The sequence below is a fragment of the Henckelia pumila genome, chromosome 4 (genome assembly GCF_033568475.1).
Source record: "Henckelia pumila isolate YLH828 chromosome 4, ASM3356847v2, whole genome shotgun sequence".
Lineage (NCBI taxonomy): Eukaryota > Viridiplantae > Streptophyta > Magnoliopsida > Lamiales > Gesneriaceae > Henckelia > Henckelia pumila.
Window position 1 is genome coordinate 35897869 of NC_133123.1, and position 21228 is coordinate 35919096.

General features: G+C 31.0%; 2 protein-coding genes across 4 annotated transcripts; both read left to right on the forward strand.

Moving 5' to 3' along the window:
- The first annotated feature begins 708 nt into the window (after positions 1–708).
- On the forward strand, positions 709–4021 carry LOC140864207 (transcription initiation factor TFIID subunit 7). 3 transcript variants are annotated; one of them, XM_073268212.1, is made up of 6 exons: positions 709–808; positions 1027–1174; positions 2211–2344; positions 2427–2546; positions 2943–3012; positions 3465–4021. In XM_073268212.1, exons 2-6 carry the CDS (start codon positions 1060–1062, stop codon positions 3623–3625), a joined length of 600 nt encoding a protein of 199 aa, XP_073124313.1. In that variant the 5' UTR covers positions 709–808; positions 1027–1059; the 3' UTR covers positions 3626–4021. The 3 variants fall into 3 exon arrangements, with proteins under 3 accessions (XP_073124313.1, XP_073124314.1, XP_073124312.1); XM_073268213.1 differs by having other exon boundaries at positions 747–1174; positions 2241–2344; XM_073268211.1 differs by having other exon boundaries at positions 748–1174.
- A 9846-nt stretch (positions 4022–13867) lies between these two features.
- LOC140894474 (calcium-dependent protein kinase 18-like) lies at positions 13868–20580 on the forward strand. Its single transcript, XM_073302975.1, has 12 exons — positions 13868–14620; positions 15693–15823; positions 15935–15976; positions 16048–16159; positions 16235–16313; positions 16462–16631; positions 16712–16838; positions 17323–17438; positions 17533–17640; positions 19340–19402; positions 19514–19687; positions 19864–20580. The coding sequence occupies exons 1-12, from the start codon at positions 14210–14212 to the stop codon at positions 20029–20031; spliced, it is 1701 nt and encodes a 566-aa protein (XP_073159076.1). The 5' UTR covers positions 13868–14209; the 3' UTR covers positions 20032–20580.
- Positions 20581–21228: the final 648 nt, after the last annotated feature.

Below are 21228 nucleotides of genomic sequence, written 5' to 3' on the forward strand. Positions count from 1 at the left end.
ATCATTAAATGGTCGATATATGTTGATTTACCATATTTATTCATAATTTTTTTCATTATTTATCTGATTCAAAGTTTCAAACAAACAATGGTGAAAAAATGAATTAAATATATTTAATATATTTCCTTGTCTTTCTAAACCATGGTGAGAGATATTTTGAAAACAAAATCAGGATACTTTCAATATTTTGGATGGTTTGATAATTGATATTGAAAGAAAAAATATTTAAAATAACATAAAACTGTTTATTTTTTTAATTGGTCTCTTGGTTTCGTTATCTCTGTTAATGAGATGGATCGACCTAATTCATACCTATGTAAAGAGTAATTTAGATATTTGTCTCACAAAAATCAACCGAAAAATAGTTTTTGTGTTAATATATTTGATATATTGATGTCTACTTTCACTCGTTGGCTTCGATCATTAATTGTGATGTAGGAATCTAGTTTTTTTATGAAACAATCGTTTTTTCGGATTATGCATATGCATATCGATGGAAAAAAATTGAACATTTTAATATATCATATCGATGGGGAAAAAAAAATCGAACACTTTGGTACATCGCATTTATCGTAACCCTTTATATCGTACACCTTAATTTAATCGAAAGAGTGTATATATTCTTGATTCTACGTATCAAAATAAAATAAAAAATAAATAAATAAAAATAAAAATATGGAACACCAAACATTACAATTTACATACTCCCGACGGTTGTGTATATATTTGACTCTTGTGCAAAATTTACAAAAGCAACCGTAAATCGCAGGAGCTGGTCTATTCCCTTTGCGAGATTCTGCTTTTTGAGGTATTTTGTCAGCGACGAAGGAATCATTCATACATGTCTGCGGATATGCGTGGTTACAATTAGGGTGTAAAAATTGGGTCTTTTGTTTTTTGATGTCCATGTTCGATTCATCCTTAATTATGTTTGTGATATCGCTGGAATTTACCGTGATTGGTTTGAAATTGTTTGAATGCTTGTGAAACCCACTATTCCTATTCGTGTAATTGTCGAGTAAACAGTTGTGGGGACCAAGTGGAGTAAAAATAACAGCAATGGAGGAGCAATTCATACTCAGAGTGCCGTCAGCTATTGCGGAGAGGATAGAGCAGCTGTTGAATGACCCTGCTTCTTCTTCCGAAGACAAGTCCATGGATTTATCCTTTTCCGGTTGGTCTCGCAACAACTCACCTTTTCCTCACCCTCGCCCACTATCGTTATTTTTTAATCTTTGAACCTTTGTTGCTTTTGTGTGTTTGGCCCTTGTTGGGGATTGGTATCACAATCACAGGTTTTGATAATTCCATTGGAAAACGAACTCGAAACATGTGAAATTAAAGATAAGTCAGTGTTGTGGATTTTGGACCTTGCTTATGGGCTCTGCGTGAGTTATTGTTGTTTTCTAAGAGACTGTGGACTTGATACTCCGTTTGACTTTTTATAAGTTTAGAGACTATGCATTTTGATTAGACCGTGTGCTTCCTATCAGTTGACTATGCATTTCATTTATAGAGCCTTTTTGTCTTAGTCCTGAGAAATGTAAAATGAAATGATTTCAGAGCTCTTTTAGGTAAAAGATGATTTCCTTGGGTCGCAACTATTTTAGTGTTATTTACTAATCCTGCTTGCTATTGGTCATTTTTCAAGCAAAAAAAAAAGGGAAGAAGTAGAATGATAGCTTTTTAGCTCTCAAATTATGGTTATGTTTCATTTTTTAAAAATTTTTAATAATCCATCCTGGAAATTTGCCGCCATTGTCATCCTTGTCTTCAAAAGATGATGACCATCTAAATCCTTTATAATACCATGTTCTTTCAATTGTTCTCTCTCTGTTTTCTCGTGCCAATAAATTTGCTGAAAGGAAAATTCATTTATACATGAAAATTGATATTGTTTATTTACAGATGTCATTTCAAACGACCCGTGAAGTATTTACTATTGTCCTAATCAATTCACTCTTTCCTACTACTCTCTTTAAGGGAGCCTATGTCACTCTCATTTTTTACCACTAAGTCTTCGCAGAGTAACTAGCAAATGATCAACCCTTTTTGCTGATTTGTAAATATTGATTTAGAAGGGAAATTTTGGGGATATTTACAGTGGGCCATTGAATTTGAATTTAATGTTTTTTGAGTTTACAATTGCGTGAGAGGTCGTTGATGTTGCTTGGCAATGTTTGCTGCTATATGGCTTATCTTTATATCAGAGGATGGAAGGACTGGTAAATTTGTTATAGGAAATGACCACTTCTCTGCTTCTCTCTTGGATCTTCCCACTGTTGTGGAATCATACAAAACTTATGACGACAATGTGTTGATTAAAACTGCAGACATTGGTCAAGTAGGTCTACTTCTCCTGATTAATCATCAATCTTGTCTGCTTCAGCTGTGATTCGGCTTTTTAACTATAGAGTGTTGTGCAGATGATTATGGTGAGAGAGGACGGTGACAATGTTCCTGAATCAATAGAACACAGACACGGACTTACACCACCGATGAGGGATGCTCGGAGGAGAAGATTCCGCCGAGAGCCAGATTTAAATGTACTAGTAACTTTAAGCCAGTTAAATTTTATCTGCCACTTTATATTCAGTTTTTGTCCGGAACAGAGTAGAGAGTTACATTTCTAGGGTGTTCTATTAGCTCCTGCTGTAAATTATTTAGCATTGGTGTAGCTTGATTCTAATTGACGTGTGTAGAAGTCAAAGGAGATAAAGGAATTGTTGAATATACAATATATTGCATAAATCCCAATAATCAAGGCTTATAAAAATCCTAGCTTAACAAAAATAGAGAATAACGTATCCTATTAGATCACCTAAACTGATCTTATCCAATATGTACAAATTTAAATTTTAAATTATTTCTATCATGTGTTTGTAAACTACAATATAATTTTTGAATTATGTGCTAACTGCGTCTCTGTTTACATTTTGCAGCCTGAGGTCGTACGCCGTGTAGAGAAAGATTTACAGAACATCATGGCTGGTGGAACAGTCGAGAATATTGATATCCTTTGTATTTTTTTGACACTCTCTCTCTATATATATCTCTCTTTGTTTGTGTTTGTGTTTGTGTTTGTGTTTGTGTTTGTGTGTCTTTTTGCTGTGTGTGGGTTTTTGGGCATGATGATTGCATGTGTATATGAGTTCCTGGAAAATTACTGTGGTGTAAGCAGGAAAAGCCAATCATATGTCAAAATACTCATTGCCAGTTTCTATTGAAAAGACTTTATGGTCATGGAAGGACATTTCGATTCTCTAGGTGTAGCCAGAATCCACTATATGGATGAAGCCCATTTTATTATAGCCTATCATCAAATTCCTTTTTTCAGTTTCTCGACTCTTTGGTAACATAGAACTCTATTGATCCCTATGAGTCACCAAAATTGAGATGCTGTGTTTTATTAAATGCATGTGAGTTGACGACTCTATTTCCGTACTCCTTGACCTGTTGGTTACGTGTTGAAATGGCTGAGCAAGATGAATACGATGAAAATGTCCGTAGTGCAAGCAAGAGATCGATTGCTGCACCTTTATCAAAGCCTGTTGTGCCTGAAGCTGGGTTGATTGGTGTGGAGCCCGATGGGAGTGATTCTGATGATACTGATGACTCAATATGAACCAAAAGACTGTCAGCATGATGTAGATATGCAAGAGGAGAGTGTCCTTGGCCTATTGAGTTGGTTATGGAACAGCATTGCGCGTGTGATGTCTTATATGGCCTTCAGAAAATTCGGTTTATCACTTTTACGACGGCAAGTGTGGTAATGGATGGTTTTCTGCTGTTAATATATTGTAGTTTTTTCCCTGAATTATGTTCCTCCTGAGGGGAATGTGGTAAACCTGATAATTGATAGTTTTACGGACGATATTGCATGTCTATGGATTTCTAGTTGAACTAGACTGACTTTTCACTTTTGTATTTTCGACATGAGATGCATGTAATTTGTTGTTAAACTGCAAGTGTAGCTTAATGTGATTTGCTGTACAAGTGGAGGAAAACATCCATTCTTTCTTTTTTTGTATCGTATATTATTTGATGTTCAATGTTATGCAGGCAAGCAGTTTGTTTGCCAATGTACTTGTTATTTTCCTGTCTTTTGCCTGCTCAGTAACTCCTATATTCGTGCAGTGAGCTCTGTTATTGTTTTCTTGATCCATTGGGGTTCATCATTTACAATGGAAAACGATTTGGGTCATCAAAAATTTGAAACTTTCAAGTAATATATTGGCCTAAAGATATATATATCATTTATCAAATGTTTTGTGTTGCTTTTAGTTTGCTGCATCTGATCTTTCTGTAAACTGGCTGTTTGATATTCTTGAGAATTAGAATTCAATCAATTCATGATAGATTCTTCCAGGTATACGTCGGCAGGTTCTGATTTCATCAGTTGTTAGGAACTATCCCCCTTATTTGATTCTTTTAATCAGGTCGTACTTCAATTTTTCTTGCTGCCAATAACAGAACATTTTCACATTTGTTTTTCGAATATCTTATTGATGTTCTACTTCTGTGAACCAATGTTGTCATTATTCGGGAAACTGTTGTTCGAATTTGTTAGTTATTCCCTGTGGTTTTGGCAGGTTTTCTCCAAAGCTCCAATCTGTGAAGAATTCATACTATGAAGTTAATTTGTGTTTTTAATGTCTATAGTTATTTCATACATTTCCAATATTTGAGAATCAGTCCGTCGACCACGACTCTCCTATCTTGTTAGAATCCGCTGCACGTTTGGGCGTGTCCATTTAGGCTCGTCTCTAAACGGGTCAGTATAATCATAACTCAATCCGTTAATTTTTCATAGCGGTGCAGGTTAGCTCGACGGATCTAACCTGTTTTGAAGGTTCTACGTGACACCAAAAGCTTATTTCAATTTTACTATGTTTTGTAACTTTGATGGTATACGCTTATTAGTAATATTTAAATATCTCATTCATTTTCTTCTCATTTATTCTTTAACTTCTCTGTTTTATATTTCAAAACTCGCATGTTTTTTCAAAATATCTTTTTCAAATAATTAAATTAAATTATATAAGTACGTGAAAATGACGTGTGATGTTACTAATATATGTATACTTCTATACTATATTATAATACTTGATACCCCTATAAAAATTGTTTTTGGTATAGTATGAGGATATCAAAATTTCCTTTTAAATTTACCTCTTGATTGCAACCAAATTTTCACCTTGCAGGCTTCCTGCAGTTTCTCCCCTCTGAATCTCATTTTCTCTTCAATTGCCCATCCACATGGACCAAACTAAAAACACATTTCTTCTCTATTACTTTCCTGAATTTTAATTCTTTTTGTTTCCTCTTTCAATTGATTTTGTGTGCTTAATGTTTTGTGCTTATAACAGTATACCCACAAAATTTTAATATTATATATTATATTACACACACAATATGTGTGTTTCGTAACTAGTATATATTATTAAATTTGATGTCCTTAATCATTATCGGTCTGTTTATTCAATGTCAAAGTTACCCAAATTTGTATAATATTTGTTATTAAAAACATTGTTATCACAAATTTATCAATGCACATATCTATTTAGATTTTATCTAAATAAATCTAAATAATATCGAAATCCGAAATTATCATATCATCTCTCATTTAAAAACTTCTTAAACAATCATATACCTCATGTCCTACAGTCATTAGTGTTCAGAGTCGGCCCATTTTATGCAATAATTTTCTAACGTATATAATTTAATATTATGTACCTCCCCATTCACACGCATGATTGGTTAGAGTTCAGACTTTAATTTCAAATATTTTTTTAATAAGAAATATGTTATACACACCACTTATTAATACAGACATTTCGTCTCAAGTTTCGTCATTAATTTTCCCAAAACTCACTCAAACTAATTTTTTTTTAAAAAAAATGATAAATCTTAAAGGAAATAAATGACATACACAAATTTCTCTTAAACAACTTACAAACACAAGAAACTTTTTATTCAGATGAATTTTGCATTTTTTTTGAATATTTACTGTGTACAAAAAATATATAAATACTTAGCAGGTCAATTCAAAAATTTTAAAAAAATTATGCTTATTTTTTTAAAAAAATATCTATACAAGATAAGGGCAAGGCATTAATTGCTATATTTAACTATAATAATTAAATATTCAATAGCTTGACTAGAATTATATATTTATATTCGTCTGTGTTAATTGCGTGTAGCTTTCACAAGTGTGAATGCTACTCAATTTTTATTTTTATTTTTGGAAACAATTGTGAAGAACAGTCATTTTATGTACATTCTTCATCTCGATTTGATGTATTCAATGGGATAAATGTTTCTCACCCATTGTCTTTTATGTATTTTTTTTAAAAAAACTGGTTATCAACTAATAATATAATATGGCCTAAAAAGAATTACTCTTTAGCAATATTAACTGTACTATTTTAAAATTATATTATAAAAGACAACATTCTTAAATCTTAATATTAAATCAATATATAATATAAAAATTTTTGTCAGATTGTTAAAGTTATGTAAACGCGTGACTTAATTAATTTTTTAAAAAAATAGACTCTCCAGGTGCAGCATAGCCCTTGGATCAATAAGGCCCACATAAAAACATGTGAGACCCATATGTTATCATGTGGGTCCTCCCTTGATCTAAAGGCTTAGCTCCACCAGATGTAGCATAGTCTCACTCCATTTAATCAAAATATATAGTTTAGTTGCGTCAGATTATCAAAGTCAACACAGAAACATGTTTTAAAGAATGGACGACACACTAAATAATGCTGCAAATAGGAGGCGTGTTATAAATAAATAAAATTGATTGTTTCTTTAATTCTTCTTCTTTTTTAAAAAAAAGAGCTTTTTTTTATATATATAATAAAAATTTTGATTTTTTGATTCTGTGGGATTTTAGAATGACTGAAATTTATTTAACTTAAAAATTAAGGGTCCAATTTGTAGCTATCAATTTTATATGCTATATCTGAATATGTTCGAAAGTTCATGGATTGTCTTCGTTCATATCCGCAAGGAGAATGAACTTTAAATGTCCACGAATATGTAATTAATTCGGTTGTATTAATGTATCGTATTTAATTTAAACTGGTAAAAAATGCACGTATGTATAAAACAAAAAAAAATTTATGTGTAGTTTTTTTTTAAAGCAAAACATGAGTTTTTAGTGGGATAGTGGATAAAAAGAAGTAATTATTGAATAAGATATTTTGGTATCTCAAAGGTAGTTATTATAATAGAGTAATATATTATATAATACAAGCCACCATGACACACGCGATGCGTGTCTCGTAAATATATAATTTGGTAAAAACTCCAACTTGATAAAGGTGCCGGCAGAGGAAATTTGAGTTTGACCGAGAAAAAAAATGGAAGATAAGGAAGAAGGTTAGAGAAAAAAACCGATAAAAAGTGGGAGAAAATGTGGCATGGACATAGTTTTTGTCGGTTAGTGTGGGGTGTAGGGGTATAATGAGAAAATTTAAAAAAATTACCATGACACCAAAGACAGTTTTATAAACCACGCACATTTTGGAAGAGCTTTTAGGAATCACTTATCAACTTTTTCTTCACAAAATATTAAAATTTTGTGAAATTTTGTGAAGGAAAAGCTGATAAGTGCTTCCTAGAAGCTCTCCCAAACATTACCTTAATAATATAGTAAAATATAATAGAATTATAGAATATATATATATATATATATACATAAATACGGACGCTAGTTTGATGTTTCGCATATATACATGTACTATTATACTTAGGCCATCTCCAACCCATTACGCTATCTTAGTGTAACACTAACTTTAAAATAGTGTAATTTCTACACCAAATACAACACTCATCTCCAATCCATTAACTCTAAACTCTACACTAAAAAAGAATATTCTCGAAATATTCTTTATTATTTTATTTACAACAATTAATTTATTCCACAAAATATTTTTAAACACAATAATTAAAATATCGATATTATCTAAAATAATAATTTATATATAAAAATATTAATGAATTAAAATTTTTAATTACATATATTTTAAGAATTATGTTAAAAATTTTAAAATATTTAATTTTATTTATTAAAATTATTATTTAATTTACGAATTTAATTTTATTTATTTAAATACTTAAAGAATTAATTACAAACAAAAAGAAGAAAAAGAAAAAAAAATTAAAAAAAAAAAGCAACACTGTTCATCTACTCCAACCTGGCACTGAAAATAGCGCTGGATTGGAGTAGATATTGCAACACTAATTTGGTGTAATACACCAAATTGGTGTTGCATTGGAGATTGCCTTATATACATATGTACATGGATGAGAATGTGTCATATGAGGGTGATCACGACGTGGTTTTACAGTTTTTTTTAAAGAAATTCAAACCTAATTATCGCATGAGTTTAATTATTATACAAAAATATAATCGTAATTTTACATGTAGAATTAATTTTACGATTTTGAGCAGTTTTTTGATCTTCAAAGCAAATAATGGAAAAGATGAATCTATTTTACGAAAATTATAAATCTTTTTAGGCCTCGGTTGGTTTTGTTTCCATCTCGATCTCTGGATCCTTTTTTGTTTCGGGTTCAAATGCTTAAAATATTATATATTTCAACGTACGTGTGTCGTTCATCAATTTCTAGCGACAATCGATAAATCTATTATCTATATCGGTTTGCTCTTAAATATACATTGTATTTTGTTTATTAATTGTTGTAGTTTTGGTATATGATTCGAGCCTCTATTTGTCTCTTGATTTGGTTATTTTAAAATATAATCATGTTTATTATGTCACATATATATAAATTGTTACAGGATCCGTTCATTTAGGTTTTTGTTCCTACAAATATTGTTACAAGTTTTTGTTTTTTAGTTTCTGTTGTTGTTACAAATCTGTTAATAAACACATTCGTTTTATTCCCCTACGCTTCGATTAGTTGGAACAAATTCGATTGATGAGAATAATGAGATTCAACGAAAATGTTAGTTATAGTTCTACTTTTTTTATTGTAATGAGAAAGTTTGTTTATAAGTTTCTTGGAGCCAATGATCACGATGATCCTCTTATAGTTATCTTATATAAAATACAGTTTGTTTTTGTTTTTGTTTACAAATATGATTTCATAGATTATTTTGTTTTTACATTTGTTGCATTCTATTAACCATAGTAGCTAATTATGTATGTACCATCCAACATGTGTTTATTTAGAATATTATATTATATATAAAATATGAACAGTGAAATTGAAACCGTTAACAAAGACCACGATTAAAGTTCGGGATTTTTTGAACGATGAAACTAGGGGTGTTCACGGTTCGGATAATCGTCCGATTCGAATCGAAACCGAAAATTCGGTTCGAACCGAAAACCAAACCGAAAATTTGGTTCGGTTTTCGGATTTTCGGTTTTTCGGTTCGGTTCGGTTTTTTTCGCAGTTAACCGAACCAAACCGAAAAACCGTTTTTTTTTTGTTTTTTTTTTTGGTTTTTTTTTTTTGTTTTTGAATTTGAATTTTTTTACCAATTAATTAATATGTACATCAATATTGTGTGCCCATAAAATTAATTTTATTGAAAAACTGAAAGAACAAAAGTCATCATTCGTTATTTAAAAAAAAACATAATTGGTTTAATTACTTATCTAATTATTCAAACATACTTGAATTATGGATTCAACTTGAAAAATGTATTGATTTAGTGATTTTAAAAAATATTGATTTTTGAAATATAAATAATTAAAAATTAATGAAGTTATTTTATTATATTATATATACACATATTTGCATTATATATTACATTATTTTTATAAATTCGTAAATTATTATTATTGAAATTAAAAACGTTAGCAATTTTTTTGTTCTAAGTGTAGTTATTTTAAAATATATTTTTTGAAGTATTAAATCACAAATATTTGATTTAACCATTAATGTTTTTCCAAAAAAATATTCAAATAACTAAAAATATTTAGTTTTTTTTTTTTTTTTAAAAAAAATGCATTTTAATTTTTTTTTTCAAAAAACCGATTTTTAGAGAACAAAAAAACCTAAAAACCGAAAAACCGAAATAATTTCGGCTAAAAACAGAACCGAACCGCCCAATTCGGTTCGGTTTTTGGTTTGGCTTTTCGGAGAACCGAAATTTTGGTTTAACCGAAATTTCGGTTCGGTTCGGTCCAAACCGCCCGAATAAACACCCCTAGATGAAACTGATTGTAGTGATGATTGAATCTAATCTAAATATATAAACAAGGGATTTTCTATATCTAATTTATGTTTTCAAAATCTATACTATATAATTATGTATTAATCCTTTAAGGCATGGTTTGGTTTGAGGTATGATAAGTAATATATAGATAAGTACTATATTGTAATAAAAAATAAATAAGAAATGATAGTTAAAATAGTATTAAATTTGATTGATGGATTATGGTTTATTTGATTTGATTGATTAAATTTTATATAAAAATGTTAAATGATTATTTTGTCTTTTTAATAATAAATAAAATAAAAATTATATTATTTATAAAGGGTAATATAGTAATTTGAATTCAATGATTTGATTGATGTGAGATAAATAATTAATGATTTGATTGATGTAAAATAAATAGTTAATATATAGATAAATAATATGATGAGAAGAACGTGAGATGAGATGTGATGAGTTATACATATATTAGTAATATGGTGAACAAAACGGTGCCTAAGATTACCATTTCGATCATTTTACTATCATTTTACTGGATGAAAAAAAATGCTCATTCTTTTAGATTTCAATACAATTTTTATCTACTGTTTTTTTATTATCATTTTCAACTTTATTATTTCAATTTAAAAGCATAAAAAATATTAATTTTTTTTTTCAGATGTGACGTACACTATTCATGTACGTGATTTTTTGCGTGCGAAGATTACTAGTATACGATGAATGACGAATGCATATGTATATAAAAAAATAAAAAAGTAATACTTAATTTTTTAAAAAAACCAATTCACCCTTTTTCCCTAAAGCGTGTTAGCGAGAAGGCAAGCAACAACAAATATTTTGCTTCACGATTGCCTCGGCTTGTTACTGTGGCAACACGCTTTTGAAATGTGTTTTTAGTTTTAGTTACGCACTTACACCTTTGATTATTCAAGCATACAATAAATAAAATAAAATAAATGTGGGAAATTCCAAATTTAGTCATTTCACGTCATTATCATATCATTATTATTGAAAACCAAATTATATATTATTACACTATATAATTTTGACTTGGTAAAACAAATAAATCAAGAATATTCTAGCCATTAATTACCATATATCTTATTAAACTTTGTCTCCTAAACCCTAAAGAAGATTTCTCAACTTGAAAAGGCATTAAAATGGAGTACTTACCATGTATATATATCTTAGATTGATTAAATCTTCAAAAGGAAATGTCTACACACATATGTGTGTGTGGTTTCAGGTAAGTTTCAAAAGAACTCGGTCCAATAATTTGAAGATATTAATGTGCGCTCATTGTCGGCCGTAGAATGATGTAATTGGTGAATACAAATTTTAGCTATAGTTTTATGAAAATACATAAGTGCTATATCATTTAACAAAATTTATATATTTTTTGTTTAGTTGTAAATAATTTTTGGGAACGATCAACATACGGTGCTTAAACTACTATACGGTTTCGAAAATAGGAGAACTACTTTTTTTTTATCCATTTAATGACGAATTTGTATTTTTAACCATGTAATTTGCATTTTTTTTTTTTTGCATTTGGGTCATGTTATGGTGAATTTCATTTTTAGTCATCTAACTTGTATATTAAATATTTTCATTTTTCATCATTTAACTTGTATTTTTTTTTAATTTTCGATCCTTTTATAACCGATAAAAAATATCAAAATGAAAATAATTAATTACAAGTTAAAAGACCAAAATTGCAAACAATATACAAGTTAAAGAACGACTAAAAATGAAAATTCATTCTAATATGACCAAAAATAGAAAAAAAACATACAAATTACATGACTGAAAATAAAAATTCACTATTAACATAACCAAAAGTGAAAAGAGTGCAAATAACAAGACCAAAAATATAGTTTTTCTTTTAAATATCATAATTTCAATATGCTTTTATAAACGACAAATGTTTAATCCTACGGTAGATATGATCATAATTAAAGTCACAATGTTTGATTCTCGAATTGCAAGTAATGTCATAATCAAGAAATATTAAAATAGATTGTTGAGGTTTTATAAAGTCATGTTACTTATGTATGCAACACGTTTTTTCTCAACAATATGGATGGAATATATAAATGAAGAATAATACGAGTAACAATTATAGATATTTTATTGAGATATGATTCTTTTGCGACGTATCAAGCCGGAGTCTGTGCGAATAGAGTTTACTGTGAGTTTTTATAACAATTATTTTGTATTCGTCGTCATTTTATGAAAATGATACTCGAGTTGTCGAAAATATCAATTCAGTTATTATTATTTTTGAATTGGCTTTCTTGAGCTTGTTATGCTTCTGAACTCATATATACATCTGTTTAGCATCCAAAAACTTGGTCGTCAGTTTCAAATTCAGAATTAGAATGACTGTTGTGGATTTTCATTTGGAGTACTTGTGTTTGTCTCAAATAGTGGTCTCAATATTTATTATATAATAATATAACACATTTTAGACAACTATTTAGAGAGTGGTCAAATGAGTTGGACCCGCCCCACACTTCTATATAAACGGGTTGATAAATTTTCAACCCGTCTAAATAGTGGGTCACTCGTTTCACCTCGCCAAGTGGTGGGTTGCAGACTAATCCATCCCATCCCGTCAAGTATAATTAAAATTGGTGGGTCGGCCCGCCCCGCACCGTCAAATAGACGAGTTGGGTTGATAATTTTCTAACCTGCTTAAATAGTGGTCCGACCCGGCCCGGCCCGCCAACAGGCGGATTTTGATGGGTTGCGGGTTAACCCATCCCCACTGACCCATTTTAATACCTCTAAGTATTTATACTGTTATTATTCCTAAAAAAAACTTACGTGACACCATTTAGACAAGTATAACAGCATTAAAAAGAGAAAATTAGTTTATTTCAAAGACTATCACTATAATTTTTAAATGAACCATAAAATGTTCAAGTGGACGACGAAAATTAAATTAGAGTAAACTTCAAGTTTGTACAAGTTTTACCAGCAAATGGATTTAACCCGAATATCTGGGTTACCACGGATGTTAAAAGGGATGTCAACTACATTTTGTTTCTATTTTAGATAATAATTCAAATCAAACCATATTTTATCGGTGTTGCAAACTTTCATACCCAACCAAATCACGAATTATTCACAACCATAAACAAAATCGAACCACTAATTTCGATTTGGTTTGGATTGACTTAATTTGGATGATTAATTTTATGTTTTGAATTTCCCAGTAAAATCATGCATGACATTGATATATCGTAGTTTTTTTATAAAAGTACGTAACAATTGACACTTGATAGAAATTGAATGAACAATTTATTCAATAATTAGTTTCATGTGAAACAGATCAAACTTATTCATATTTATAATAAATTTAGATTGAATTTATGCTTTTGACATATCAAATAATACGTTTAGATTGGATTTATAGTTCGTAAGACGCTACCATTGAACAATCTAATGCCATCAAGAAATTTTTTTTATTATATAATATGAATTGAGTTTGTAATTGTAATAAAGAAAAACAAGAGAGAGAGAGAGAGTTTGTATAGTCAACGAGGTTGGTGACTTGGCCATTGACCTTTCCTTATGTATAGGATTAGGATATGCGAATGAGGCAAGTAAAAAATGAGGCAAAGACCAAAACAAAACATTAAGGCAATGAAACAATCAAGAAAGCGGGGAGCTTTTTACAATCCCCCCCTTTCTCTCTCCTCTCCATTTTTCATTTCGCCAATATTTTCTTTGACCGTGACCACCACCATCTCCTTCTTCCCTTCTTCCTCCTATCTGCTTTAAGCTTTCCTCAGGAATTCAATTATATTACCCTCCCCATCCTTCGCATTTTCTCCTCATATGATCTTTCTTTTGTCTATATATTGTTGATAGTTGTATGTTTTTTTTACGTGATCATCATTGCCCTGTTGGATTCTTGTTCGGATATTGAGAATCTTTGATTTGAAAAGCCCAAAAGTTGGAATCTTTAGCTTCATATCCCATTTCTTCATAATGGGTAGCTGTTTTTCCACCTCCAAGGTGAGTGGTTCCAATAGCAACACCCCTTCCACCGCAGCCAACAACCAGCGCCACTCCGCCGCCGCCGCCAAGCAACAGTCGGCGACCCCTTCTACGGTCACCCAGGGAAAACAAGAGGGTCCTCGTTATAATCATCGTAAGACGAAAGAAAACCATAAAAATCAACAACAGAGGCAATCTCACCAGGTTCATAAGAGCGGTTCTAAAAAGCCGAGTGGAGTCATCCCCTGTGGGAAAAGAACGGATTTTGGGTATGATAAGGATTTTGATGCGAGATACACAATTGGGAAATTGTTGGGACATGGTCAATTTGGGTATACGTATGCTGCCATAGATAAATCTGATGGGGATCGTGTTGCTGTCAAGAGAATAGAAAAGAAAAAGGTGGTTTTTGTCCGATTCTTTATTTCAATTCATGTTTTGTTCAATGAATTTATCAGGTTCATAGCAATTAGCTAAATGAGGATTGGTTTTACAATATTAGGTGTTGCATTCCCGATTCCATCCTCTATTTTTTTATTTTACAGGAATGCTAAATTTTAGGGGAATATATAGATGATTCAGATGAATGGTTCAGTGGGAATGATCTAATCTTTTGGCATTTTTACATCAAAAGTAAGATCTAAGGCATAGGCTTGCTATGGGATATTCAGTAACATCTATGCTGGGCTCTCAAGTCATGTGATCTTACCTTATATTTTCCGTTCCTTTTAGGTGCTTGTGTGGTCAATAATCAAGTCATTCAGGATACTGATTTGTGCCAATAAACTTATATAAGAATATCTCTGAATTAGTATCTATCTTAAATGTTTTTTTGATAGTTATTTCTGGTGTATCAACCAAACATCCATCACAACAACTCTGAAACTTGAACCTTTTCTGAATGTAGCTTTTAGATTTACCATGTTCGATGGTTAATTTTACACCTGTTGAGTATTTTCTTTAGAAGCTTGCTACGATTTCAAACAAAAAGGGATATGAGAGGGGAGAGTTTCCTTTTCAGCCAATCGATGAACCCATGATTATTGATCAGTCATGTTGAAGTCAATAACTTTGTTAGCTGAAATTGATATTGAAGTGAATATTGGTGCATAAGTTGATTAGATCTCTGAGTGATTCATATCTAGCTAAAGGTAAGAGGCTAGTTTCCCAGAGAATATTCAACCTATTCACCTCTTCTGATGTTATTGATGCCTATTGTTTCGCCTTTCCTACCTTTTATTTTCAGAAAGAAAATGTAAATTTGACAGAAAAATATGATAAATTGATGGTTCTGCTAGTATGGAACTTGTACTCTGTAGCACCTACTCAAATTTGTCTATATCTAAGTTACCATTTTTTTGTACTTGCTCATGCACTTGAAGAAAGAATAAATTTTTTTTACTGAAGTTATTGTGTGCATTTATCCTTTCATTGTGAAAAATCTGTACCGAACAAAATCTTGAATACCTTGCAGATGGTTCTTCCCATTGCTGTGGAGGATGTCAAGCGAGAGGTCAAGATATTGAAAGCATTAACAGGTCACGAAAATGTGGTTCAGTTCTATAATGCTTTTGAAGATGATTCATATGTATATATAGTGATGGAGTAAGTTTTGGCATCCAAATTTCAGATGTCAGTTTCAAATATTTTCATGCATTATGCTGCCTTTTTTGAACATTATGTGAATGACTTATTGTCAAATTTTGTGTACTTTAGGCTATGTGAAGGTGGAGAATTGTTAGACCGCATCTTGTCAAAGTAAGTGTCGATAGATGAAGATTTTTTGTTGAAGCTGTACCAGTGGGACTTAATGGTGTTTTGTTTAACAGAAAGGACAGCCGCTACACGGAGAAAGATGCAGCGATTATCGTGAGGCAAATGCTAAAAGTTGCCGCGGAATGCCATTTACATGGTATGGTACACCGTGATATGAAGCCAGAGGTACATGTGAAAATTATTTATCTTCTAGTTAGGATCAAACTGCTGCGTAATGTTCTAACATGTATTTTCCCTCAGAACTTTTTATTTAAGTCACCGAAAGAGGATTCATCCCTGAAGGCCACAGACTTTGGTCTTTCAGACTTCATAAGACCAGGTAATTGGCTTTAGATTTGTTATTGTCCAATTTATTGAGACATTTTTATCTAATGACTCCGATACATTAAAGTTTCAAACTATTTTACTTTGAGGGTTTCTTTATTGTTTTCTTATCCCTTAAAAATTTTCAAATTTAATGAATTTAGGAAAGAAATTCCAAGACATTGTTGGGAGTGCTTATTATGTCGCTCCAGAAGTGCTAAAGCGCAAATCTGGTCCTGAGTCGGACGTGTGGAGCATTGGTGTAATCACATATATTTTGCTTTGCGGCCGGCGACCCTTCTGGGACAAAACCGAGGACGGCATTTTTAAAGAGGTGGGGTATTACAATTGTAGTTATATTGCTCTGAAATGTTGCAGGATCCAATTATTCAAATGAATCTTTTTTGTTAACAGGTTCTGAGAAACAAGCCTGACTTTCGGCGTAAGCCATGGCCAACAATAAGCAATGCTGCTAAAGATTTTGTAAAGAAGTTACTTGTAAAAGACCCACGAGCCCGACTTACTGCTGCCCAGGCCTTATGTATGTTGTGCTGATTCTCAAATAACTAATTTGTCTCTCTTGAATATGCTTTTCATATTTAGCGTTTATGATATTCTTGATATCCATTAACATATTTTTCTTTTATTTTTTTGCGTCCACATAATTCGTTGGTAATACAGAAAAATGAACCTACTGAAATACCTTTTTTACTGTACTTTTGCAACATATAATATGTGAAAATATCATTCTTATATGTTAATTTAGAAACATGTAATTGAAGGAACTACTCTGTCTCTAACGTATGGCGTTCTGAAAGTGGAATCACTTGCACTTTTTTCTGGAGTTAGTACAGCAGCATGATACTGCCTTTTTATGCCACATTTGACAATGAATTATACAACTTCGGATGGTTGAATTATTTGTATACGATTACTTGGAAAGTTATGCGGCCATGTTTCTGACAAAGTATCTGGATACCTGTGTTCTTGATGGCATACTTACTTATCCTGTTAACATGTTACAGCTCATGTATGGGTTCGAGAAGGAGGCGAAGCTTCGGAAATCCCTCTTGACATTTCTATTCTGTCCAGCATGCGGCAATTTGTGAATTACAGCCGATTAAAACAGTTCGCTCTTCGTGTAATTCTACCTCTTCTGTTAAACTCCTTATTCTATAAATATATAAATAATTTTTTTGCATGGGACTTCATGAGAATCAAATTTAATGTTCTAGGCACTGGCTAGCACACTTGACGAGGAGGAGATTGCCGATCTTCGAGACCAATTTGATGCCATTGACGTGGATAAAAGTGGTGCCATTAGCCTTGAAGAAATGAGACAGGTTAGTTTTTCTGTAGGGGAATTTCTAAAACGGCCTTCTATAAATTCCTATGGTGAACTTTGCAAGTTCCAATTATATCCTTTAGGCCATCTTTAGTTAATACAAACGTATTGATATGATACTATAATTATAGAACTACTACATATTTTATTATTATTTTTTTTGTTTCATTTGTGTAATATACTTGCGTATTTATTTTTATATCAAATTTATTGTTTATTTATTTAATTTATATTAATAGTAAAACTTAATGAAATGTTTCTTATTAGTATAAATTAATGGAACTACTACATATTTTATTTATGTTAAGTTCCAATTATATCCTTCAGGCCATTTTTCGAGAATACAAAATGTATTGATATGATACTATAATTATGGAACTACTACATATTTAATTTGATATATTTTTTGTTTCATTGTGTAATACTTGCATGTTTGTTCTTATATCAAATTTATTATTCATTTATTTATTTATTTATTTTATATTTATATTAATAGTAAAAAGTTAATAAAATTAAAACTTTGAGTGTAAATTAATGAATAGTTGTAGGATTTTTTATTTATAAGTAATCATTCCCATTTTTTGAAAATGTGAATCTACCATCTCAAATAAAGTTGTGGAAATTATTCTTTGTTTTTTTAAATAATTTTTTCAAATAAAAAATAGTAATAATAATAATAATAATTAATAACAAAAATAAATTAATAAAAAAATGAATAATCATAAACAGTATAAATTATTAAACATAATGATGGTAATTTTCATTTTAATAATAAAATAATAATAAATAAATAATGCATTATATAATTCACATTTCACATTGTAGGTAAACTTAAAGCAAAACTTCAAATGTTAAAAATTAAATACTAGGATGTATTTTCAGTGAAATTAAAAGCTATTTTAGGAAAATTTAAAATCTTAAATCATAAACTTGTCATTTTTCAACGAGGGATGGGGAAAGTATGTGTGTCAAATAGAAAAAATATATAATTAAAAAAAATTCATTTTCTAGTAGAATAAATTGATAGGGGGAATTTTTATTTATTTTTTAAATATGGAGTAAATTTATTTCTACTATTAAGAAATTGAGATGAAGAAAAGGTAACGAAAGGGTGTTTTGGGATTTTTAAAGCATGCAAGGCTATTTTAAAAAATGAATACTGGTGAAGGCTATTATAAAAATTTCAACTATAAGATGTAGTTTCGGTATGATTATGTGGGTATTTATCAAGGTTTTACTTTAGTTTAGATAATAGTTAACTAGAGCTTCTCGAAGGACTTCAGGTGGTGTTTGCTTTGCTTGGCTGCAGAACTTTTTGTGGGGAATAATTTTTGGAAATGTTGGTGTTTGTCAAGTTGTGGAAATTTGAGATATTGTTTGGATTGTATGCTTGAAATGTGATGTGATTGTTATATGATTGTCCCCAACTGGTAAAAAGTGTCAAAGTGTTAGGAAAATTTCTGAGACTAGATAGAAGTGTGATTCTGTTGCGGAATGACAAGATTTGGCGCATGAAATGAGATGCTGTTTATAACTGTGATTCACCACTTTGAATCTTTTATTGCTGGTAGATGAAAAAAATTTGCTAAGACAAACGAAACAGAATCAGTTTAAAAAGTTTTTTCAAGTTTCCAGACCATTCATCTATTTGCTAAGGATCATGTTTTGTTCATCACATGTTTGACTTGAATTTCTAGGCACTGGCAAAAGATCTTCCTTGGAAAATGAAAGACTCGCGTGTTCTTGAGATCCTTCAAGCGGTACGTTTATCTTAAACCGGGATGTGAACTTCACCCTTAGTTAGCACAGGTATTTTCGCATTTGGCAACTTTGTAGATTGCTAATATATATACACTGTGGGGTGTGAGCAGATCGATAGCAATACCGATGGACTTGTGGATTTCACCGAGTTCGTTGCGGCTACGCTACACGTTCATCAGTTGGAGGAGCATAATTCAGAAAAATGGCAGCAAAGATCAAGAGTCGCCTTTGAAAAATTCGATGTGGATGGAGATGGATTTATAACTCCAGATGAACTTAGAATGGTTAGTATGTGTGTTTATCCCGTTTAAGTCACGGTACCATATTCCAAGAACCAAAAATACAGACGAGCAGCATGAAGTATCCATTCTTACACCATTCACAAAATATAAAAATTTTGTGAAATGTTGTCTGTCTTTTCATTCAAAGCCTCAACTTGTGCTTCTTTGTTGTGTTGCAGCACACGTGTCTGAGGAACTCGGTTGATCCGCTCCTAGAAGAAGCAGATATCGACAAAGATGGGAAAATCAGCTTATCAGAGTTCCGCAGACTTCTAAGAAACGCAAGCATGAATTCGCGAGGCGTGACCAGCCCGTCTGCCAATCAACAACATCCACGCCTGCCATAGTTCCCAATCAGGTACTTGGAAGCCCTGTTGAGTTGTAAAATAATGAGTTTACCAGAACTGCAAAGAATTTGCCTCCAATACCATTCTCATGTATCGTTTCTCATCTGTTTTCATACAACAATGTCTCTGGTTCCATTTCCGAGTCATGGTTATTAGAATCAGGTTGTAAACATGTCACGCGCCAAGCCGTGCAGTTTAGACCTAATGTGAGGAGAGGTCGTGTAAATTATCTGTTGGTCCTGTTAGGGCCATTAGGCTTCTTGCCATTTGGGTACGAAAACCATCTCTCGTCGTTTTTTCTCGTGATCTTTCTTCGTCATACACATGCAACGCATCTACCTCCTCCTCTATGATGTGTATTATCGCTACTATGTTGTTCAGTATATGACGAACTGGGAAGTTGATACAGCGTTTGAAGATTTATATCAACATTTCATATTTGTTGTAAACTTGCTGTGACCCAAATTTGAATATTTGATCACGTTAGGAATATTTTTATTACTAGGATTCACCTCAACAACTTCAGTGCTATTAAAAATATTTTTTTTACGTGTTAACCATCGATATATTTGTTTTATTTTTGTAATTAGTAACATAAAGATCGTATTTTTTTTAAAAAAATAATATTATTCATATTCTATTCATTTTTAACAGGAGCGTAGAAAATATGCACGGGTTAATTATTTTTATAAAATGTGGAAATTGGAATTAATAAAATCTTGGTTTAACAAAAATGTTATTAAATTTTGATATAAAGCAAAAAAAAAACATTAAAATTTGTATATTCATTTTATGTAGATACTAATTAAATGTTAAAAGGATGCATACATTTACTTCTTAGATTCGATTTCCATATACTCCCTCCGTCCCAATTATAATGTTCACGTTTTTTTTATCTCAAATATATAGTCATATACCATATTTAGTAATATTTTTTTACACTTTTTTACTAATATACCTCTATTAACTACACCTTGAAAATTGTGCAATTATTTTTTAATATATTAAATAAGGATAAAATAAAAAGTTAATATAAAAATTTGATTTTCCAATAATTTTTTCGTGTGAAAAACAAAACAAGACAATGTAATCGGGACGATGGATTAACTATATTACGATAGTGTTTAAGACTCTTTCAAAAAACGAGAAAAACTCAAGTTTTTTTTTTTTAAAAAAAAAACAATCTCAAACACTATT